Source organism: Entelurus aequoreus, linkage group LG01 (assembly GCF_033978785.1).
Source record: "Entelurus aequoreus isolate RoL-2023_Sb linkage group LG01, RoL_Eaeq_v1.1, whole genome shotgun sequence".
Taxonomy (NCBI): domain Eukaryota; kingdom Metazoa; phylum Chordata; class Actinopteri; order Syngnathiformes; family Syngnathidae; genus Entelurus; species Entelurus aequoreus.
In genome coordinates this window covers 22737403-22763511 of record NC_084731.1, presented here as the reverse complement: position 1 = coordinate 22763511, position 26109 = coordinate 22737403, and the positions used below count along the sequence as shown (strand labels likewise).

The 26109-nt window shown below is 39.7% G+C and overlaps 1 protein-coding gene across 2 annotated transcripts in view; it reads right to left on the bottom strand.

The window, feature by feature from the left end:
- Positions 1-3419: 3419 nt before the first annotated feature.
- The window catches only part of rybpb (RING1 and YY1 binding protein b), a 43066-nt gene continuing 20376 nt past the window's right edge, over positions 3420-26109 (bottom strand). For both annotated transcript variants that reach the window (XM_062045935.1, XM_062045942.1), the window contains exons 3-5: positions 8702-9007; positions 6275-6373; positions 3420-6189 (exon numbers count right to left, since the gene is read on the bottom strand). In XM_062045935.1, coding sequence (XP_061901919.1) covers positions 5940-6189; positions 6275-6373; positions 8702-9007 — 655 coding nt within the window. In that variant the 3' untranslated portion in view covers positions 3420-5939. The remainder of the gene's footprint in view (positions 6190-6274; positions 6374-8701; positions 9008-26109) is intronic.

The window sequence follows — 26109 nt, the reverse complement described above, 5'->3', positions numbered from 1 at the left end:
ACACGTAGCCGCTAACAGCGAAGAAAGGCGTGAATGCTCTTGACACATGCATATGGCGATTTATCGACGCTGGGAAACTTACAGACTTCATTTTTTTATTTATCTTTGGTTAATTGACTTATCGAATATCGGCCTACGTGTAAAAAGAGCACCAATCAAAGTTTCCTGCTTCACACAGCAGACATGTTTGTTTGTCATAATACAGACAACTTAAAGTACCAATGATTGTCACACACACTAGGCGTGGTGAAATTTGTCCTCTGCTTTTGACCCATCCCCTTGTTCACCCCCTGGGAGGTGAGGGGAGCAGTGAGCAGCAGCGGTGGCCACGCCCGGGAATACTTTTTTGGTGATTTAACCCCCAATTCCAACCCTTGATGCTGAGTGCCAAGCAGGGAGGTAATGGGTCCCATTTTTTATAGTCTTTGGTATGACTCGGCCGGGGTTTGAACTCACAACCTACCGATCTCAGGGCGGACACTCTAACCACAAGGCCACGGGGGTCAGCAACCAGCGGCCCTAGAGACGTATGCGGCTCTTTAGCTCCGACCTAGTGGCTCCCTGGAGTTTTTTCAAAAATGCCATACCAATTTTGTTTTAATATGGTTTCTTTAGGACAAACCTGACACAAATCTTCCTAACGGTTAGAAATCCCACTGTTTATATTAAACATGCTTTACTGATGAGAGTATTTGGCGAGCTGCGTTTGGTCCTACTAATTTCAGCGGTCTTTGAACTTGCCGTAGTTTGATTACCAGTACAACTTTCTACAACACTGGCACAGAAAGACGCTTTTCTCATTTTGTCCACCAAACTTTTTATGCTGTGCATGAATGCACAGAGGTGAGCTTTGTTGAAGTTATTGACTTATGTGGAGTGCTAATCAGGCATATTTGGTCACTGCATGATTGCAAGCTAATCGATGCTAACATGCTATCTAGACTAGTTGTATGTACATATTGCATCATCATGCTCATTGTAGGTATATTTGAGCTTCTTTCTCATTTTGTCCACCAAACTTTGTATGCTGTGCATGAATGCACAGAGGTGAGCTTTGTTGAAGTTATTGACTTATGTGGAGTGCTAATCAGGCATATTTGGTCACTGCATGACTGCAAGCTAATCAATGCTAACGTGCTATCTAGACTAGCTGTATGTACATATTGCATCAGTATGCCCAATGTAAGTATATTTGATCTCATTTAATTTCCTTCACTTATGTCCTCTGTGTATTTAATTTATATTTGCATGTCTAACGACACATTGGGTGTATGTAACATTGGCTGCATTTCTGATAGTTGTTTGTGTGCCATGTTGTTCCAGATCACAGCAAACATTACCCAGCTCGCAAAGATTGTAATAAATCCATTAGAAGAAGACAGCCTGTCGTTTCCTTTAACTTGGACACACACATCTATACCTTTGGCCATTCTATGCCAGGAGTTATCTCGCCCCTGTTTTACTAATGTTTTCCAATGTTGTAAAAATGTGTAGATTACTTTCCACGAAGATTTGCGTCAGCCGGTGACACACCGTCATTTTGATAGTAGGCTAATATAGACACTTCCATCATGTGTTGCCTTCATTATAACACTTATACAGGGCTTTTATTTGTTGGAGGCTGTATTTTTGGTCCAATATGGCTTTTTCAACATTTTGGGTTGCCGACCCCTGACTTAAAATATGCAGACGCGGCTCTAATAACGCACACACACACTATTGTATTTGTTACCTTCTTAAGACCTCCGAAAAAGGCCTACCTCTTTAGGACCACCTTTTCTATATAAATATTTGTATTTACAACAGTAATAATATATACATACTATGCAAATATAAAAAAGCTTGTGAAAAATTTGTTGGAATTTCACAAGAAAAAGGTCACAATTTCAAAAGAAAAACTTGGAATTTTGGCAGTATTATAATAAAAGTCGTCATCTTACTCAACACAAGTCAAAATTTTACAAGAAAAACTGAAAATTTGTGCAATAATATGACATAAATTGGAATTTTACTCAATAACAGTCGCATATTTACAAGAAAAGCATAACATTGGCAATTTTATGAAAAGAGTCGGAATTATACTCGACAAGTCACAATTTTATAAGAAAAATGTAAAATTTTGGCAATATAATAATAATTTTATTTGGCAAAATTATGACAAAAGTAATCATTTTACTCACTATTTGTCAAAATGTCACTATTTTACAAGAACAAAAAAAAAATTCCCAATATTGTGATAAGTCAGAATTTTATATGACAAATTTTAAGTAAAAAAGTTATAATTTTACGAGAAAATATTGCAATATTACAGAAACAAAGAATATGAGAAATTGTTCCCAATTTATAAGAAAAAAGTCGACACGTTGTGAGAAAAAGACTGCTTTTAGTTGATGTATTTTTTGTTTGTAATTGGTTTTTAATTGTCATTATTTACTTCACGTTATTACAATATGTTTCCATATACATATATATTTTTTTTTTTAAATACATTTTGGCCAAAGGGGGCGCATTTCCATTTCTTACACACACTTATTACATATGTTGACCAGAGGCGGCGCACTTCAAATTTTTTTACACACTTGTTATTTCATATGTTAACCAGAGGGGGAGCACTTTTAAGACAGACAGTCAATTTGAAAAATCCCTCCTTTTTGGGACCACCTTAAATTTTGGTAGATTTCACCACCAGGGGTGCAAATGAGACATTCTCTATCAGATGCAATGGTTTTCCGTATCGGGAACCATGATTTCGGTCCTAACTTGTTTACCGGTCCTCATATGGAAGGTACTTTTCCTTGTTGATGTCTCAAGAAGGGTAGAAATACAACACACTCACGCACAGATTGAGATACAAATAAAGAAATCGAATAATTCTGCTACAATATTACTTCCATAGCTATCGTCATTACTGTCTCAAGTGGTGGAAAAAGTGTATTACAACTGAGCACCGCTGCAGATATGGCGTTAAGAAACACTGGCCTAGAAGGTCTAGCATGCTTCAGAGTAAAAAGGCTCGGTGTGAGGGAAAACTGTGCAAATCATCCATGCGGCTCTCATCGCTTTTGACAGTTTGGGCATAAAACTCTTGAAATAGAGGCGAGAAACTTTTTCAAAATTGAGCAGCTTACATCAAGGGGCAATGAGGAAAGATGGTACATTAGCGGCCTGCTAAGCAGCCTCTGGAGGGAAAGATAGCTGATTGAGGGCTCTTAACGTGCGGTCTGCCTCATGTCATGTGTGAGTACACTGCCAACACACACACACACACACACACACACACACACACACACACACACACACACTACACAATCAATAAAGCGCTATCTCACTCCCATACACACTTCCTGTGAGGCAGCAAAGAGGCCGTGGGGGTGGGAAAAGACACGGCGCACACAGCAAATTAGATAACTTCAACAATTTTATTTGTGAAAAACTACAAGCAAAATTCATAAATAGACATTTCTATTTGAAGCGAGAAGGAAAAAATGAGCAGTTTAGCCTATCAGCGCAAAAGTCGTGCACATGCCAGGAACATCAGAAGCCGCAATGTGCTGAAAATGCTACGTTTCTGTTACATTTCCACACCAGAAAACTCAAAATGTGACCACAAATGACAGCTAGAAGTTCAACAAAACAAAATGACTTAAAAAGAAATTATGGATTGTTATGTCTAACATTATTTCCCACATTTTTTTATTTTTTTTTTATTTTTTGCAACGGAACAATAAGCCTTAAAAGCGTAGTACAAGACATCTCATAGGAAGAATTATTCGTATAATACACGGAGTTGTAAATTCACGGTTAAAGATATACAGTCGGTAAACAAGCAATCTATATTTGGGTCTTTGACAAAAAACAAGCTAAAAAAATGTAACCATCTTTACACAGTAAATTAAGGTTACTGGTCGCACACAAGAACAGAACTGCTTGCGCGGAAAAGGAAATAAAAAAACGGGGAACAAAAAAAAAAAAAAAAGACTTCCAAGCTTCGGTGCCGTTTGATAGTGTTTGTTTTCAAACTATGTACACGTTAGATACTCCGCAAATTTTCTCAGTAATAGAACGCAAACCCTTTTCACTTGCATGTTGCAGATAAGGCAGGTGAAAAGAAAAACATGGCTTCTGGGGACCACTTTCGATACAAAACTGGGTGCTTTTTGTGTGTAAAAAGTCATCGCTTGACCCTCTCCCCCCGCCTCCAACACTGATAGCATAGTTGTACGCAAAGTACATGATTACATTTCATCTAGGGCTGCAACTAACAACTAATTTGATCATCGATTAATCTGTCGATTATTACTTCGATTAATCGATTAATAATCGGATCAAAGAGACAAACTACATTTCTATCCTTTCCAGTATTTTATTGGGGAAAAAACAGCATACTGGCACCATACTTATTTTGATTATTGTTACTCAGCTGTTTGTAAATGTTGCAGTTTATAAATAAAGGTTTATTAAAAAAAATAAAAAAATACAATAAAAAAAAGCATAGCAAGATCCGACGAATCGATGACTAAATTAATCGCCAACTATTTTTATAATCAATTAGTTGTTGCAGCCCTAATTTCATCCACAGGAAAAAACAAAAAAAGAGAAATATGATTATCAAAGTAAATCGTGCCCTCTGGCCTCACGTAACGAAGCACGTGACATGCGGCGCGTGACAATGAGGGAAGAAGGAGAACACCATTTACATGGATTATATTAGTCTTTATTTATTCAACTCAAACATTAGATAGTTGCGGTAATTGCATTTCAAATTGTTATTTATCTATGTAGGTCAATATGAAATTCCTTTGGTCCTTCAATAAATAAAACTAAGATATCATATACACATTTATTCTTTATACAATTTCCACACAGTTAAAAAGGGGGAAAGTAGGTTGTTCTAGTATTATTAGCTAAGGTGGATTAGAAACCTTTTAAATAAGCGACACGTGGTTATAAAAAAAATAAAAAATAAATCCAATAAAAATGAAAAGAGCATTTGTGTTTTATTGACCACAGCGATAGTTTTACCTTCAATGACTGGAGTCTTTAAATTGCAATTTGATCATATAAAAAAAAACATCTTTGCACTACATTTGCAGGCGTTTACCACAGAAATGAAACGGCTGCTCCGTATGGTTTCACCAAGCGGGACAGCGTGCGAGCGTCCTTCGAGATAAACTCCCGACTTTTGGCCGGAAAAAGTTTTCAATACGGAATGGAGGGAAAAATATCGACAGCTTTTTAGTGTTTTACACAACAGCCTACACTGTACAGTTAAGGACACACAATACTGTATAGGATTATAGACAATGTGGTGGAAAGTCGGACTTAGGGTGACAACGCGCCATCGCGGGGAAGATCCCGACGGTGGCGGCGTCGTTACGAAAAAGGGTGTGACGACTTTGCTCGTCGTCACGTTGAGCGATCTGCAAACCTTTCACAGTGTATCTAGCACCTTAGTGTGTGTGTGTGTGTGTGTGTGTGTGTGGCATCGTTTTCCAACTGCAATTAAAAAAAAAATCGGTCGGCAGAGCGACACAGCAAAGCTTCAACATAAAAAAAAATAGAGGAAATGATCAAAGAGGTGCAACAAGGTAATAAATAAGGGGAAGAAGAAGATGGTGGTTATTGTGCCCGGCGGGAAATAGTTCTTGACAAAAAAAACAAAGATTGTCCACGTTGAAATATAAAACAATACATACAAGTGTCTGGACCCCGGCGTGGGCTCTGCTTGTCCTCGTCCACTGGCGGAGTTTGTGTGTCCTCCCACAGCATCCAGGGTGGTCATGGGATGGAGGCAGAGCGGCCGCGTGGGGGGGGAGAGGAAGTCTCTCCCCTTCTGGGATCCGTAGTGTCCAGAAACAAAGTGGTGGGGAAAAGGGGGCGCGGTGGGTGTGGTAAAGGGAGAAGTATGGTGGTGGTGAGGGTAGGGGGCGGGGGGGTCTTCAGAAGGACTCGTCGTGTCCCACAGAGAGATCTCCTTTGGGCGTGGAGGCACGCGACGAGCCCTTGTCCATACTCTCGGAGCCGGAGCTCTGGTGCTGCTGTTCGGAGCCCGCGCTCGACGTGATGGTGGACGAGGACGTGGACGAGGAGCGGCTCTTCTCCTTAAAGTCTGTGATGATCACCGTCACGTTGCCCACGGTGATGGCCAGCTGCTGGGCTGTGCTCCGGTCGATGTTTTTCAGCTTAGGCCTGAGGGGTGAACACCATTTGGCAAAAAAAAAAGGTCAGTTTTGGACACATGCAGCTGCTGTGCTGTTGCGCTAACAGTACACACCTGGAAATGTGATTATTCTTGTTGGTTTTGGTTACGGATTTGCCAGACTGTATGCTTTGCTTGTCGCTAGGCGGACTCTGGTGGGTGTCCGATTTGGGTCTGGGGAGGTGGGGGGACAGACAAACAGCAGTGAGGTGAGACATCAACACAGCTGGTGCACTGCAAAAACTGAAATCTAAGTAAGATTACCGTATTTTTCGGACTATAAGTCGCAGTTTTTTTCATAGTTTGGCTGTGGGTGCGACTTATACTCAGGAGAAACTTATGTGTGAAATTATTAACACATTACCGTAAAATATCAAATATTATTTAGCTCATTCACGTAAGAGACTAGACGAATAACATTTCATGGGATTTAGCGATTAGGAGTGACAGATTGTTTGGTAAACGTATAGCATGTTCTGTATGTTATAGTTATTTGAATGACTCTTACCATAATATGTTACGTTAACATTCCAGGCACGTTCTCAGTTGGTTATTTATGCCTCATATAACGTACACTTATTCAGCCTGTTGTTCACTATTCTTCATTTATTTTAAATTGCCTTTCAAATGTCTATTCTTGGTGTTGGGTTTTATCAAATACATTTCCCCAAAAAATGCGACTTATAGGTTTTTTCTCCTTCTTTATTTTGCATTTTCGGCCGGTGCGACTTATACTCTGGAGCGACTTATACTCCGAAAAGTACGGTAAATATCTCAAATAAGGGTTATATTTGCTTATTTTCTGTCTGATAAGATAATTATTCTCACTAAGCAGATTTTATGTTAGAGTGTTTTACTTGTTTTAAGTGTTTTGGTCCTAAATGATCTCAGTAAGATATTACAGCTTGTTGCGGAGATGTTATGACCTATATTGAGTAAAACATGCTTGAAACTAGAATATCAACTGTTGCAAAGCTGTGTCATCAACACTCACAAGTATAAAACTACTTTTTTAAAGTAATAATTTCTTATTTCAAGCATGAAAAAAAAAATCATGACTTTGACACAATTGTGTCTCATATTAAAACAGATGACAGCCAAATGGACTTTGCTGTTTTATTTTCAATGAAACAATAGAAAATATGTACTCATATAGGAGTACAGTTGTTATTAGTGAGAATATACTTATTTTAAGGTATTTGGGGGTTCATTGAGGTTAGCTAATTTTACTTGTTTTGGAAAGTCTTGACAAGCAAAATTTTCTTGTTCTATTGGCAGATAATTTTGCTTAGTTCAAATAAAATACCCCAAATTTTTGTATTTTTTTCCCTTGTTTTTGAACACTGACTTTTTGCAGTGTGGAGCTTCTATGTCAGGGGTGTAAAACGTACGGCCCGCGTGATGAGTTTTTCCAAATAAACTGCTGTTCTAAATGTGTCTACTGGATGTCACAATAGAAATTCTGTTAGGCAAGCAAACGGTTTATACCGAGGCCAAGCAGGAGGTACACAGTAGAGGGGGACTGTGGCTCCTCCTCCTCGACCCACGTCAAACTTAAAACCTTATGTCTTCTGCTTGGAACACATGGTCATTTGGCACCCTGACTCCCCCAGAATGTCTCTGTCAAACACGAGAAAAGTGAACTTAACCCTTTTGAATAGTTTTTACCTGCGTTTCTTACGGTTTGGTGAGCATACTCGCCAACACTCCCGATTTTCCCGGGAGACTCCCGAATTTCAGTGCCCCTCCCGAAAATCTCCCGGGGCAACCATTCTCCCAAATTTCTCCCGATTTCCACTCAGACAACAATATTGGGGGCGTGCCTTAAAGGCACTGCCTTTGCGTGCCGGCCCAATCACATAATATCTACGGCTTTTCACACAAGGTAATGCAAGCCATACTTGGTCAACAGCCATACAGATCACACTGAGGATGACCGTATAAACAACTTTAACACTGTTACAAATATGCGCCACACTGTGAACCCACACCAAACAAGAATGACAAACACATTTCGGGAGAACATCCGCACCGTGACACAACATAAACACAACAGAACAAATACCCAGAACCCCTTGCAGCACTAACTCTTCCAGGATGCTACAATATACACCACCCGCTAGCCCCACCTCAACCCCGCCCACCTCAACCTCCTCACGCTCTCTCTCATGGAGAGCATGTCCCAAATTCCAAGCTGCTGTTTTGAGGCATGTTAAAAAAAATAATGCACTTTGTGACTTCAATAAATATGGCAGTGCCATGTTGGCATTTTTTTCCATAACTTGAGTTGATTTATTTTGGAAAACCTTGTTACATTGTTTAATGCATCCAGCGGGGCAACACAACAAAATTAGGCATAATAATGTGTTAATTCCACGACTGTATATATGGGTATCGGTTGATATCGGAATCGGTAATTAAGAGTTGGACAATTTCGGAATATCGGATATAGGCAAAAAAGCCATTATCAGACATCTCTATCCCTGTTCCATGTGCACTAACCTGCCCTTTTTGATGCTGGGCTTCTTCGTGATGGCCGGGCTGATGTCTTTCTCTCTGTCCGCTTTGTCTTGTGCAGGCTGTTCCTTGTCACTGCTGTCCTTCTCGGGCGTGTCTGCTTCGGGCCTCACGATTTCTGGGCGCTCAACTTCGGGACGAACCTCCACCAGGGCGGGCTCTCCTTCCCCGTCTGGCCGCTCCCGGTCCGTGCGCTCGCTCCGCTCCCGTCGCTCCTTTTTGGGCGGCGGAGGCATGGGGTACTGCTGCGCCACCTGCTGGGCGACCAGCTGGGAGTTGATCCTGGGTTTCCTGTGGAGGAGAGCCAAGAGGCAAATATGGATTAGCCTCTCGATGGAGCCGCACGGGGACTGTGGTCACGCAACCCGGGAGGGGCTGGGAGGTATAGCCAGTCGTATATTAAGAGAGTATGGCAAATAGGACTGTGAATCTTTTGGGTACAGCACGATTCGATTCTCAATTCAAAATCATTTTGTTGAATGAGCACGCATGAATGCGCTGAACGTTTTGACGCTCGAACAGGATTAATCGAATGAACGGTTTGGGAGTTAGAGGCGGACGAAAAACGCACGGTAGGATAATAAATTAATTCATTTTGGTGTAGAATAATATGGTGTGAATGTCTTTAGGCAATAATACATCATGAGTGATACATACAGGGATTTCAAATACATTGGACGCAGCCACCACAGTTGACATACTTCACACAAAAGTCACAATTTCTCTGTGATTATTGGTCGAAAGCTAATCATTTTGGAAAAAATTGGGTAATAAGATACAGTACAGGCCAAAAGTTTGGACCCACCTTCTCATTCAATGTGTTTTCTTTATTTTCATGACTATTTACATTGTAGATTGTCACTGACGGCATCAAAACTATGAATGAACACATGTTGAGCTTCAAGAGGTAGTCACCTGAAATGGTTTTTACTTAACAGGTGTGCTTGAAGCTCATCGAGAGAATGCCAAGAGTGTGCAAAGCAGTAATCAGAGCAAAGGGTGGCTATTTTGAATAAACTAGAACATAAAACATGTTTTCAGTTATTTCACCTTTTTTTGTTAAGTACATAACTCCACGTGTTCATTCACAGTTTTGATGCATTGAGTGACAATCTACAATGTAAATAGTCATGAAAATAAAGAAAACGCATTGAATGAGAAGGAGTGACCAAACTTTTGGCCTGTACTGAATGTTTTTGGTCGTTCTGTGTGTTTTTTTGTTTTGTTTATTGCACTGTCGGTGCGTGTTCGAGTGCCCGCTGGTCAGGAAACACTGCAGGAATGTAGCAGCAGAGTGCGTCAAATACGGCCACAAGATTATACTTTCACAAAATGAAAGCATGTTTTATTGTAAGTTTATGATCTGGAATATGTTTAGAACTATATATAGGTTTATTTTGTCGGAAAAACTAACGTCAAAACGAAAACATTGGCATGCATCTGGGCACCTGTTGTTTAGTCGGCCATACTCTCTTTATACACTTCTGGGTAGAGCGAGTTAAAGGGACGCCCAACTTTGAAGCTATGGATGGAAATCACAATGGACATTTATAAAATGGAGAAGATAACGGCTTTTTGTTATTTATAAATTGGAAAAATGTACTTCATACTGGGAAAACTGGGTCAATTATGTCACGCCCCATGAGCCTGATTTATTTTCTCTAATTAGTGATTGTACTGTTTAAAAAAAAGATTACTCCCTATATGTCTATAGTTTTTTTTCTATTTACTATCTGTTTATATTATTTTATTTTTTATTATTATCATTATAAAAATGTGTTTTTTTTTCTTTAGTTGTTAATATTATTATTACTTTGTTTTGTTTTGTTTTTTGCTGTTTTCTCTTTTTTGGGGGTGGAGGGGAGCGTGGCATCGTTGAAATATAAACAAAAAAATATTTTGACATTTAGGGCAGGCAATAGATGCATGATGTATGCAAATATGATGTAATGGAAAATGTCTGATGCTGGATGTCAATAAAAACTAAATTTAAAAAAAGTAATGTTGCAGCAGAGTGTGTCAAGTACAGCCACGAGATTATACTTTCACAAAATAAAAGCATTTTTTATTGTAAGTTTATGAGCTGGAATATGTTTAGAACTATATATAGGTTTATTTGGGTTTATTTTGTCAGAAAAACGAACGTTAAAACGACAACATTGGCATGCATCTGTTGTTGTTTAGTCGGCCATACTCTCTTTATACACTTCTGGGTAGAGCGAGTTAAAGGGACGCCCAACTTTGAAGCTATGGATGGAAATCACAATGGACATTTATAAAATGGAGAAGATAACGGCTTTTATAATTTATAATTTGAAAAAATGTACTTCATACTGGGAAAGCTGGGTCAATTATGTCACGCCCCATGAGCCTGATTTTATTTTCTCTAATTAGTGATTGTACTGTTTGAAAAAAAAAAGATTACTCCCTATATGTCTATAGTATTTTTTTAATTGTTGTATGTATTTGTTATTATTACTATTATTATTACTTTTTTTTTTTTTGTTAATATTATTACTTAGGTTTTTTTGTTTTGTTTTTTTTTGTTGCTATTTTTCTCTTTTTTGGAGGTGGGCGTGGCATCGTTGGGATATAAACAAATAATATTTTGACATTTAGGGCAGGCAAAATATGTATAATATATGCAAATATGAAGTAATGGTTAGGAATGTCTGATGCTGGATGTCAATAAAAACTAAATGTAGCAGCAGAGTGTGTCAAATACAACCACGAGATTATACTTTCACAAAATAAAAGCATGTTTTATTGTAAATTTATGAGCTGGAGTATGTTTAGAACTATATACAGACTTATTATTTGGGTTGATTTCGTCAGATAAACCAACGTCAAAACGACAACAATTGCATGCATCTGGGCACCTGTTTTCGGCCATACTCTCTTTATACGCTACTCTGGGTATAGCGAGCTAAAAGGGACGCAAGCGTTCGCTTGCTGCACGGCTGTTAGAGAGCTAATCTCATTTGGCCACGGCGGTCATAAAATAAATGTGCAGGATCACAAGGTGGGACATTTGCAACACATCACTTAGGTCCTCTAATCTGATTACAGCAGGGACGGCCCCATTTGTCACGGGACATGATGGGGCTGCCACACTCCTGCAGCCCCGCAGGTAGCACACAGCTGTTCTTTAAGCATCAATCTGTACGGCCATTTTCTACAATAATTTCCCTCATTAGGGTCACAATGGAGTTGCAGCTTGCTGTGCACCAACAAACAATTGCTTATTGCAGTCTTTCACACAGTGTGAAGTACACAACATGAAAATCAAAGCAAACGTGTGCAGATCTCTTGTCTCTTCATTTTGGCCTATTTTTTAATGCCACAAACAAGACGGAGCCGCCTGTGGGTGATTTTACGTGTGGGAATTCGGTACACCGCTGTACCAAGACGAAGGCTTTGTATCCAAAAATACAAATTCGAATACATTTACCTGTACAGAGGGATGGATGCTGTTCACATTTGAACCGACACGGTACCAATTCCAGATACCTAGGAACAGAGGTGGGAATCTTTGGGCACCTCACCGCCCGGGCTTTGAACCTGGGTCACCTGGCGAGCTCGCTACCGAGGCAAATGCTCTGCTGTTAAGGTTGCCAAGGAGTGAGGTTTACCAACGTACACATGGTCCAGCCACACCAGCTGGCCTCCACTACATATACTGTATGTTGCGAAAAAGTTGCTAAATTGGCAACACTGCCGCCCGCCTGCTCACCCACACCGGGGTCCCCGTTCCTCACCGGATCCACTTTAAAATTCTCCTCCTCACCTACAAAGCCCCTTGCTACCTCACCAACCTGCTTCACCGCCATACCCCTTCACGCAGCCTCCGTTCCTCCGACGCTAACCTCCGTTCCTCCGACGCTAACCTCCTCTCCCCACCACTCAGAACCAAGCTCCGGACCTGGGGTGACAGAGCCTTCTCCATCGCTGCTCCCACCCTCTGGAACTCTCTCCCCAAACCCATCCGTGACTGCTCAGACCTTCCTACCTTCAAAAGCCTTCTCAAAACACACCTCTTCAGATCTGCTTTTAACCTGTGATTAGTGTTGTGTCTTGTAATGTCCAGTGTTATTATGTATTTTACTATGTACCGTATTTTCCGCACCATAAGCCGCACCTAAAAACCACAATTTTTGTCAAAAGCAGACAGTGCGGCTAATAACCCGGTGCGCCTTATATATGGATTAATATTCATATTTATTTTCATAAGGTTTAGGTCTCGCAACTACGGTAAACAGTCGCCATCTTTTTTCCCCGTAAAAGAGGAAGCGCTTCTTCTTCTACGGTAAGCAACCGCCCCATAGAAGAGGAAGCGCTTCTTCTTCTACTGTAAGCAACCGCCAAGGTGAGCACCCGCCCCCGGAGAAGAAGAAGCTCGCGGATATTTAATTTCATTTGTTTTTCTGTAAAGACAACAAAATGTCTCCTACTAAGAGACACGCGTACAAGGTTCCACTGGCTTTTGATATTCATGTGAACCGCACTGTGGATACAACGGGAGCACGTACGGTGAATATTCGCACCACAGGGAATGAGAAGTCGTCCTACTGTGGTTCTAGCTTGCCATGCTAACGGCCAGAAACTTCCACCCACGGTGATATTCAAAAGGAAGACCTTGCCAAAAGAGAACTTTCCAGCCGGCGTCATCATAAAAGCTAACTCGGATGGATGGATGAAGAAAAGATGAGCGAGTGGTTGATAGACGTTTACGCGAAGACACCGGGTGACTTTTTTCACGCAGCGCCGTTCCTGTTGATCTACGACTGCATGCGCGTCCACATCACAGATGGTGTCAAAAAACAAGTGAAGCACACCGAAGAAGAATAATTCGAGGGATTTGTAGATGAGTAATAACTTCAGAAAGTGAGCTTTAAATGTTTATTTTGTGTGTTGTGTGACACTAACGTATGAGCAACGTTGAGTTATTGATGTTGCTATTGCTCTGTACTATTTTGAGTGTTACTATTTTTGTGATTGCACATTTGCACATTACATTTTGGGAGTGAACAGAGTTGTTAGAACGCTGGTTTGTAATATATTATTAAAGTTTGACTGACCTATCTGACTGTTTTGTTGACATTCCCTTTAGCGTAGCGTAGGTGCGGCTAATAGCATGGGGCGGCTAACAGGTAAACAAAGTTTTGAAATATGCCGTTCATTAAACGTGCGGCTAATAACACGGGGCGCCTTATGGTGCGGAAAATACGGTACTGCTTTTATATTTCCTGTATTATTACTTTGAACTGTTTTATATTTGAATTTTTATCCTGTAAAGCGTATTTGAGTACCCTGAAAAGCGCTATACCAAATAAAATGTATTATTATTATTATTAACACTGATCCCTCCTGCTAAGTCTTCTTTTTCTCTGGTAGACCTGGTGTGTATGGGCTGTATTAAGGAGCAGAGTTATGATGCATACTACCACTTTCTGTACTGAGTTGGAATGACAAACAACATTTACAGGAAGTCCCAACATGTTTTAATGAGCAGTCCAAAAAATGTATTGTGCCACAAACAGCATTGCTAGTGATGACTAAATCCTATATAGCTCACTGATAACAAAAGTTTGCTCTGCCTGTCTATCCTGTACATGTACAGTAGATCCTCACTGTTCTGGTGGCAAACAAACTACAATGTACTCACTAAGGATCTTACGATAAATGGTAATAATGATAACCTTTGTAAAACTCCCGACAGTTAATCTTAAATATGAAATTGCTGAGCTCTACTGCACATTTCTTATCTGCCTGTCATATTTGGAGAAGCAGACTGCAGTCCAAACCAGACTAATCATAGATGCATGCGGTGAAGGATGATTACTACTTTTATAGACACAAATGTGATAATTTGAAGACGTTCAAGCACTCCGGCGTTACTTTGAAGGCTGCTCGGGAGTTGGGCTTATCAACTCTTGGCCAACACTTCCAAACATCAGAGCGTCAGATTACTCTTCTTATCTCTTTACGGCCCCAACAAGATCATTTAATCTCCTGCTGACAGGCCGCTCGTGCCTCTGGTTGAGGAGGAGGTAAGGTCATGTAATTGACCACAAGTCAATCAATTAGGCCATAATAGAGCATCATGTCATGATGCTCGCACTACTCTCCGATCAATACACCAGCTGTGATGAATGATGAGATGGGGGCTGTTCCAGTGGGCTTTGCCTTGCATCGTTCTAAGGATTGTGTCAAGTACACAGTGGGGACCTTCAATGGTGTTCCAATGAAATGTCAAAAGGAACTAAACGTTCTTCCTATACTGGATGTGCATTTAGAAAATCAAACTAAAAGGTGTTCATTCAATTCCAAAGAAAGACAGCGGATAAAAAACCTCAAACAGAACAAAATGAAGCAACTATGTCCATCCATGCATCCATCTTCTTTGGCTCATCATTTTGGCGATCTTGTTCTTTCCGTCACAACCCACAGCTTGTGAACATAGGTGAGGATAGGAATGCAGATCGACCAGTATATTCAGAACTTTGCCTTTTGGTTTAGCTCCCTCTTCGCCACAACAGACCAATGCAGAGTTTGCATTCTGCAAACGTCACAACGATCCGCCTGTAGATCTTACAAAGTGCTCTTCCATCACTCGCCAACGAGACCCAGAATACAGAATATTAAAAACTCCAAAGTATCCAATCATACTTGCTAGCAATAGCTTATAGCTGGAGTTAGAGATCGACATAACTGTTTTTCCTAACCATGGGCACAAAGAAACAGAGTTGAGGACAGTGGTGAGAAGAAGGGGATCATATTGAATTGAAGAAAGAAATCAATGAAAAAAAGCGTTTAGATCAGGGGTCCCCAAAACTATGGCCCGCCAGCGTCCGAAATCCGGCCCTCGGGAAGTCCCAAGCTAAAAAAAAAATAAAAATAAAAAAAAGTTTGTATTTTTTTATTATTATTATTTTTAAATCTGTCCTCTCTAATCCATTTTCTACCGCGTGTTACTCTTGGTGTCTCCTAGCCGCTCAGGCAAATCCTATTGTCTAAAAATGCATTTTCCCCATCGATAACGTGACATCATCGCGCTCCTGCTGCAGTGTAAGGCGAGCGCGCGACAAGTGCGCGCTCTTTCAGACATGAGGAACACGCCCGCACAAGCACGCCCGCACAAGCACGCCCGCACAAGCACGCGCGCGCGCGCACGCACACACACACATTGTTTTAACCCAATGCGCCCCCGATTAAAAAAGTTTGGGGACCCCTGGTATAGATAGTACTGCTAGTCTACACCACGCTCATGTTAGAATAAACGCCAGCCAAAGACATTAAAATAACATCTAGACGTCAGAAGCTGCCGATGATGTGTTTGACAGAGAAACAGCTCAAAGTAGATACCACGGAAGTCCACTTCTGTACACACTGTACATTATTACATAACTTCATAAAACTATTGTAGTTGTTCGTAGCATATTCTATTATATTGTTTTTGATATATCTTACCTTAAAATTCGGTTTTCTTTTTAAAAAGGGGCCATATGTTTTTTTTCTATTTGTAAAACACTTAATTTTGGTCTATATAACATGTATTGATGGTTCTCTGGTGAAAAATGTGCATAGATTTTGTTTTACACACCTAGTTGTAGGCCATAATTATGCTACCCATCAAAACCGCTCGTTTTGAGAGGCGGAGTTCTTTGATGCAAATTAACCCCTTCTCACCACGCCCCCTGACGCAGAGTCAGCATTTGCCCTGTGGCGCATAAATGCTTTGTAGTTTTTAAGCTTTCATCGTGCACTTTGGACATTGATGACCGGCACTAGCCATCTGTTTTGAGGGACTTTTACCAAAACACAACATCTCAGGTGATATAGCGAGACCAACGCAATCCCCTTGTTTTATTTAATAAGGAAACTATCCTGGTGGACGAGAGAAAGGACTATTCCATATCATGTTAATACTACCACTGCTACTGCTTGGAACACTTGTAAACAATGGAGGCTCAAGCCGGCCAGTAAACCACGCTACAAGCAACATTGATTATATTACTAGCTGGTCCATTGCCAAACACAGTAGGCACTTATCCAATTAAAAGTAGTTTTTAGGAAAATCATTCTTGATTTTTGCGCAGGACGGTGACGATACTGTCTTACGTTAGAAGGCTAAGATAGCTACACAACAACTCGAGATAACAATGCTAACGTATCACATTTGTAGCCCACTGTTATCGTTTCATTGTCTACTCCATTGCCATAAATAGCACGCCATTAAAAGTGTTGTTACGGAAAATCAGTGTTTTTGTGAAAGTTTGTGAGAAGCAGGACTCTTAGCACACACTCGAAGCGACTTCTTCCAAGTTGAAGGCGCAATACCACAAATCACAAAAGTTAAAAGTAAGGCAATTTTTACTTCAGATAAGGCTGAAAGTTAGTTTAGTGACTTGTGCTGGTTAAAACAACTAATAACGGCATTTTCGGTCTTGGTGTCATACTTGATCGTACCTCGTTTGGACTACAAATGCTCGAACGAAAAATTAAATGGCGCATTCACGCAAAGACCTTTGGGGGTAAGCCATCGCCATATTTAGAGATATCTGCAGACATCACATGTGGCAAAACATTACAAAAGGAGCAAATTCCAAACAGGTCGTTTGACAGAAGTGTGAAGAAAGGCAAGATTGTTTTGTAAATATCTCCACAAAGCCTCTATGGTTTGAATTTAATTTGGTTTTGATTTGTTGGGACTTATGCAGATGTCAAATATACAACAATTGGTACCAACAGGTAAGCACGGGGGCACAGGGGTTAGTGCATGTGCCTCACAATACAAAGGTCCTGGGTAGTCCTGGGTTCAATCCCGGACTCAGGATCTTTCTGGGTGGCGTTTGCATGTTCTCCCCGTGACTGCGTGGGTTCCCTCCGGGTACTCCGGCTTCCTCCCACCTCCAAAAACATGCACCTGGGGATAGGTTGATTGGCAACACTAAATTGGCCCTAGTGTGTGAATGTGAGTGTGAATGTTGTCTGTCCATCTGTGTTGGCCCTGCGATGAGGTGGCGACTTGTCCAGGGTGTATCCCGCCTTCCGCCCGAATGCAGCTGAGATAGGCTCCAGCACCCACCGCGACCCAAAAGGGACAAGCGGTAGAAAATGGATGGAAGGTAAGGAAAGGTGGTTTTGCAATATAAATCCCCTTTAAAAGACATGTTGCATGTTAAAATTGTTGTTTTGTTAGATACCGATCAAAATTGATTTCAATAATTTTCAAACGTTATGTAAGGTTACAGGACTGAAATATTTGCAAACATAAATGATGCAATGATTGGAAGCAACCATATATGAATTGTTTCTGCCTGAGTGCAGCTGGGATAGGCTCCAGCTCCCCGCCCCCAAGTGAAAATGGATGGATTTAAACGGTGTTTAAATCTCCAGTATGGCACATAACACAGTCGGGTAATGTTTGCTACTCATCGTGGACTGCAACACCCAGATGGGACAGCAATGTGCCATGCTGCACTTGTGGTATTTTGGCCAGTTTACCATGGCCCTTTATCTTTAATAGGATGTGTGACTTATACAGTACAGGCCAAAGGTTTGGACACACCTTCTCATTCACAACACAACTGATGGTCCCAACCCCATTGATAAAGCAGGACGTTCCACTAATAAACCCTGATAAGGCACACCTGTGAAGTGAAAACCATTGCAGGTGACTACCTCTTGAAGCTCATCAAGAGAATGCCAAGAGTGTGCAAAGCAGTAATTAGAGCAAAGGGTGGCTATTTTGAAGAAACTACATTATAAAACATTGTTTCAGTTATTTCACCTTTTTTTGTTATGTGTTTGTTCATAGTGTTGATGCCTTCAGTTACAATCTACAATTAGTCATGAAAATAAAGAAAACACATTGGCCTGTACTGTATATGTCGAGCTGTACAAACCTGTGTATGTATGAAGCAAGACAAACTGAATAGTATTTAATATCCCGGAGACTTGGCTTCATTGGGACGTTAAAGTGACTAAAACGGCAATGGCAGCCAATACAAAGAGTAATTATTTTTTTACAGCACTCGGCAAACTCTGTGAATTTGGGAACAGGACCAAGTGGGAACTCATGGGTCCAATTGTTGAAATTGCTCCCACTCCATGCTGCTGCCAATACATTCCTGGGGAATCACACTGAGTGAATGCACGCCCTCACAGTGGGAAATCATTGTATGGTGTATTAACTCCCCTTTGCACTACAACAGGCCATTGACAGGTCCTCCTATGTTTACTCCTAAAAACTGCGATTGTAGGGGGTCTGTGTCCTTCTCCACAGGATGACCCAAAATGACTATCATCAGAGTTTAAAGCTCTTTACGCAGTCAGACCGGCACCCTAGAAACAACATAAGCTACCCTGCTCAGTTCAGGTACTGTTATCCAAAAACGTAGTTCTTGCTGGAGCTGCTTTTTTCAAAATAGGCAAACTTTCAAGAACTGCTGTGCTTTAGATTAGGCAGATGTCAAACATATTTGGCCATAAAGCAAATGTTGCCAATGCACGTAATGCACTCCAATGGGTAATTTGTCACTGTGATTGTGATTGCTCGCCTCCACTCAGAGTAGCTTGTGTAAGAAGAGAAGTACGTGAATTAAGACACTGCAAATTAATGGAGCAAGCAAGTGTGATGGATAGGGAGGGAACAGGAAAGCCCTCATTAACAAGGCTCTTTATTTCAAGTGTTGTGGAGGACAAGCAATTATTTCCTGCCAGCCTGAATGAATGCAGCGGATAAAAACACACTTGAGTGGAAAGAGAGGGCAATACAACTAGGAGACAACCATAGACAACACAACACCCACCCGCTGACTTGTTCAATATTCAGCCAATAACCACATTTACAAAGCACTAGAGTGGGCCCAACTCCTTGTCCTCAAGTAAAACGTTATTCAGAAATCCAATGACTAAACCCCATTTTTTTGCTGATCTTTTTAGGGCTACTGGCAATATCTGCTCTGTGCGTCATTATGATCTCAGGTTGAACTATTCGAAATTCTCCTTTGAGGTTAAGCACTTGCCATTCAATTCTCTACCAAAACACAATCTAAAGAACATCGGGCTAACCTTGCGTTCACTGCGGAACAAATTGTCCTGCTACATATTCCTAAGAGCCAGCATCCTCTGCAGTAGGGTGGCGCTATATACGATATAAATAGACCTGGGCGATAAATCGGTTTTACTAATACATTTTAGTTTTTTTGTTGCAGACTATTTCAAGTGGAACCGCACTTTTTTGGGGAATTTTTCCCATATTTGTTCATTCACAAGAACACATTTTTCTTTGTGTATACATTCTAAATATTGAATAAATGCAATCAAAAGTCTGCTTACAATGGAGCCTCTGGAGTTGCTCTATTCTGCCTATAAAAGCCCTTAAATAACATCCAAACAATTCCATTAAGGTTGTATATAAATGCTGTAAGTATATATGTAATGTAGTGACGGGCACATTAATAACATTTAATATTTACGTGTTTGGATCATTTTAAACATATGTGGCTCATTGATTTAAGAAACACATCAAAACGGTCACTTTTTTCAACGTCACTGATTATTACTCACTACAGACTTCATGAAAGCCTACAAACATAAAACATAGCACTTACTGTACAATGTCTGCTGTCACTAGGATGCCAACTAATAGAATCTTATTTTATGGGGACGGCGTGGCGAAGTTGGTAGAGTGGCCGTGCCAGCAATCGGAGGGTTCCTGGTTACTGGGGTTCAATCCCCACCTTCTACCATCCTAGTCACGTCCGTTGTGTCCTTGGGCAAGACACTTCACCCTTGCTCCTGATGGCTGCTGGTAGCGCCTTGCATGGCAGCTCCCACCATCAGTGTGTGAATGTGTGTGTGAATGGGTGAATGTGGAAATACTGTCAAAGCGCTTTGAGTACCTTGAAGGTAGAAAAGCGCTATACAAGTATAACCCATTTATCATATATCATTTATTTATCTTATTTTCCTGTTTTCCATGAAACATGACTCATAATTAGAGATGTCCGATATTATCGGCCAATAAATGCTTTAAAATGTAATATCAGAAATTATCGGTATCAGGTGAGAAGCTCTGCCATCCGGGGGGAGCTCAAAGTAAAGCCGCTGCTCCTCCACATCGAGAGGAGCCAGATGAGGTGGTTCGGGCATCTGGTCAGGATGCCACCCGAACGCCTCCCTAGGGAGGTGTTTAGGGCATGTCCGACTGGTAGGAGGCCACGGGGAAGACCCAAGACACGTTGGGAAGACTATGTCTCCCGGCTGGCCTGGGAACGCCTCGGGATCCCCCGGGAGGAGCTGGACGAAGTGGCTGGGGAGAGGGAAGTCTGGGCTTCCCTGCTTAAGCTGCTGCCCCCGCGACCCGACCACGGATAAGCGGAAGAAGATGGATGGAGTTTCAAAAAGTAACATTTATGACTTTTTAAAACGCCACCAATAAACCTTAAAGGCACTGCCTTTGCGTGCCGGCCCAATCACATAATATCTACGGCTTTTCACACACACAAGTGAATGAATGCAAGGCATACTTGGTCAACTGCCATACAGGTCACCCTGAGGGTAGCCGTATAAACAACTTTAACACTGTTACAAATATGCGCCACACTGTGAACCCACACCAAACAAGAATGGCAAACACATTTCGGGAGAACATCCGCACCGTAACACAATAGAACAAATACCCAGAACCCGTTGCAGCACTAACTCTTCGGGGACGCTACAATATACACCCCCCGCTAAAATAAAAGCGAAACTTGGTTTGAATTATCCCTGTTATTTTTTTTCATTGGATTATTTAAGTAGGGGAAACAATTTGGAAGAAAATTGTAAACCAATTTTTATGTAAAAATATCTGAAGTTTTATGTTTAGGCCATATTACCCAGACCTAGATCTAAAGGATACAAATGTGCCAACAATAGAGCTTTTAATACTATCGCTACATCGTGATAATGCATGTTGAGACATTCTAGCTGTGTCCCAGAAAATTTGACAGCGAAGGCGTCCTCAATGCAATGCAGCATCCTCGCAAGCTGCTAATGTTGCTCCACAGTGCATCAATAATTAATAATCCCCGTCTTCGTGGCGGCCAATAATTTATTTTTTTTACAAGTATCATCATCACTTGAGGACTACAGGACAAGGAATTGCTAAACATGCTACACTACACACCGTGGGAGAATACTCAAAAGAATAGCAAACTGCTAATCTAGAGCTCCTGAATGTAAACAAAGGTGGAAGGCTTGATACAAATATTGACAGTGATGATACCACGTATATTATCAGTTAATGGTTGATATTTCAGTGATCAGATCAACATTTTTTGTATCCCAAAATCGTTTGTAATTGTTAGAAACTCAGGAAAAAACAGTCAATAGCTTTTGCTGTGAATTATTTTGCACTATTGACTTATACATTTTGTAAAAGGGAATATGGAAATAATTTTAATATTTAATCGATGTTACACCGCTATTCTGTGTTTTGTCTGATTACATTTGTGATCAAACAATAAATCATGCAATAATCTAGAACATAGGTATGACCAATACTGCCTCTGTAATTACTTAGTATTGGATCAATACCCACATTTATAGTATTGCCCAAAAACTAATGAAAGGCATCCAAACAACGGAAGACTAAGTGCCTATTACATTTTCACAGAAGTGTAGATGGATCACGTTACAGCAGAAAGTAGCCAGCTTTTAACAGTCAATTAGCAAGTAGATTAATAGCAGTTTAAAGGAAAAATACAACTAGAAATGAAACATTATGATTCAGCAGCTAAATAAAGACTTTTTTAAACTAGTTTTGAAATGGCTCTATTATCATTTGTATGCCGGATAATATTTTCTGATATAGAGTACAGGCCAAACGTTTGGACACACCTTCTCATTTCAATGGGTTTTCTTTATTTTCATGACTATTTACATTGTAGATTGTCACCGTAGGTGACTGAAAGTGACAATCTACAATGTAAATGCAGTAAATTATTTAGCTGCTGAATCCTAATGTTTCATTTCTAGCTGTATTTTTCCCTTAAACTGCTATTAATCTACTTGCTAATTGACTGTTAAAAGCTGGCTACTTTCTGCTGTAACGTGATCCATCTACACTTCTGTGAAAATGTAATAAGCACTTAGTCTTCCGTTGTTTGGATACCTTTCATTAGTTTTTGGGAAATTCTATAAATGTGGGTATTGATGCAATACTAAGTAATTACAGAGGCAGTATTGGTCATACCTATGTTCTAGATTATTGAATGATTTATTGTTTGATCACAATTGTAATCAGACAAAACACAGAATAGCGGTGTAACAACATCGATTAAATATTAAAATGATTTCCATATTCCCTTTTACAAAATGTATAAGTCAATAGTGCAAAATAATTCACAGCAAAAGCTATTGACAGTTTTTTCCTGAGTTTGTAACAATTACAAACAATTTTGGGATACAAAAAATGTTGATCTGATCACTGAAATATCAACCATTAACTGATAATATACGTGGTATCATCACTGTCAATATTTGTATCGAGCCTTCCACCTTTGTTTACATTCAGGAGCTTTAGTTTAGCAGTTTGCTATTCTTTTGAGTATTGAAGGTGACTGAAAGTGACAATCTACAATGTAAATAGTCATAAAAATAAAGACAACCCATTGAATGAGAAGGTGTGTCCAAACTTTTGGACACACATATTTACATTGTAGATTGTCACTTTCAGTCACCTTCAGTGACAATCTACAATGTAAATAGTCATGAAAATAAAGAAAACCCGTTAAATGAGAAGGTGTGTCCAAATGTTTGGCCTGTACTGTATATCATTATCGCAAGAGGCTGCAACATACATCACAATCTAGATTTCCATGTATCCTTACTCTGGACATTTGTGTTTTGTGTAACAGGACTATTTTTTTTATTTTTTTTAAATGTAGCTTGGGCAAAAGAACAAAAACAAATGTCTACTGCAGAGGATGCTGGTTCTCAAGAAAATATATAAGCAAGCTAATTACAGGTATTAAAAAATACCACCAGAGTTTGTGCCAAATTTACAATATGAAGAGGCTATAGGTGGTCGTTTAGCAACAAAATATCTCTACAATGTGCTGACAACGAATGATCTTCATTCATCCATCGGTTTAAACACTTTATGTATTATACAGTATAGACGCAGAGAAGGCCGAACCAAATTAGAGTGTAATTAAGCAGAGCTCTGTAGTGGAACTGTTTTTTTATGCATTAACAAGCTATTTAAAATGCCTGCATAATCTGTGAATGTTGGATGTTAATCTCTAGAATGACTTGAGGGTTGCTTAGCCCAAGAGCATGAATATCCTTCAAAGCAAAATGGTTCATGCTGCTTCAACATTAATTGTGTGATACAAAACAAGTCACACCAACGTGGGTGCATTTCTTTGTACAGGACTTTTTTTTTTTTTTTTTCCTTGGATGTCACATTGAACACAGCCTTAGAAATAAAACTGGAACTGCATCAGAACCCCGTGTCATCTGCAAAAGGTTGGTCGTCATAGCGTATAAGCAATTGGATAAAGTAAAGTGTGCGTGTGCTAGGAGGGTTGAAATGAGGTCAGCACCTGATGAAAAGGAGCCCAGTGGTACTTTTCATTCCCATCACAGTCATTATATAACATACATCACTTTTTTTCTTCTTTTCTTTTTTAGTAGCGACTGACGTTACGACACAATGTAGTATTGCGGTACAATGTGATATTCTGCATAGTTCACTGAAAAATTTAAAATGTAGCTTAAAATACAAGTTGTTTTATGCACACTAGATGACAGTAATAATGAATTGCAGCCCTTTGAGACTCTTGTGATTAAGGGCTGTATAAATAAACTTTGATTGATGATTTGATTGAATTGGACAAACAGAGTAAAAAAAACTATTCAAATGAGCCAATTCTATTTATTGTAATTGTACAATAAGTGCATCAAGCTTTGATAATCAAGACTACATTTCCTGCAATTGGGTGCATGTCTACACTATATTTTACTTTTAGATTTATTCTCATTTCCCAACCTCTTTAGGCTGTGTTTTTGACACTTACATGTCCCATGTAATATACCACAGAATGTGTAGTTGTTCTAAGTCAGGGGTGTCCAAAGTGCGGCCCGGGGGCCATTTGCAGCCCGCAGCTAATTGTTTACCGGCCCGCCACACATTCTTGATATGCTATTGCAAAAATAAAAAATAAACATTACAAAAAGTGGAATGAGGTGAAATCTAACTAGAAAAAGTTGCAATGTTGACACAAAGCTGCCATTCAGGCTGCTTTTTTTCTTTTGTCTATCTTTATTTTTCTTTTTTTGCCATTGCTTAAAAAAAAAAAAAAAATCAATGTTATAATGAATTATTGACCTATTCAAGGCTCCAATTATTTCAAATATTTCACTTTAAAATGTTTTATGTGGAAAATATTGCATATATTGTGTGGTTGCCATACAAAAACATCAACGTTTTCTTTGACAAAAGAGCATAAAACAAACAAAATAATAGTTCAAACGTAAAATCGACTGATATATCTGAAGTTGATCTCGTAACTTAAGTGTTGAAAGTAAAAAAAACCTAATACAAATGTATCACTTTGAGTGGGGCACCTTTTGGATCCTAAATATATTTAATGGGATTTTATTTATCTTTTCACTGTGAATACTCAAAAATAACAATGAATTAATATCAATGGTGTCTTGCATTATTGATGTTTTTAAGGCTCTAATTACTTCACATCAAAGATTGCTTTTTGAATGTTTTGGGCAGTGGGGGAAATACTGCATATTTCAGTTTTATTATAAAAAACAAAGTTGTCTTGACAGAAAAGGCATAAAACCTTTTTTATTTGTTTTATTTTATATCAACCTGAAGTTGATATACTGTAGAGATTTACTGTAAGCGTTAAATAAGATAATAAAATAATAATTTGACTTGTTTTTAACATTTTAATGACTTTGTGGTCCCCGGGAGCCGTAAAGGTAAAAAAAAAAAAAAAATCCATATATTTTGTTATGATTTGAAAATGAAAACTATCAAAATGGCCCCTGCGTGCTTTAAGTTTTTCGTGTTCGGCCCTCAGTGGAAAAAGTTTGGACACCCCTGTTCTAAGTAGATAATTTCTGACATTATTATCGTTAAAAATGCAATGTGAAATTCTATAACATGCAAGCAAAGAACCCACTTTGAAACTCTACCCTGTAGTTATGTGCCCTCGGGTAAAATACTTCCGCTGTTGTGACCTATTTTTACAATTTGTATACCTTCCTGCTGGCTACAAAATACTCTAGGAGGCGACAACAAATAAACTAGCGAGATGGTTAGCTAAGTAGAAAGCTTATTTCAGTGCTCCTGATTGTCTACTTGTCCTGCAACTCAG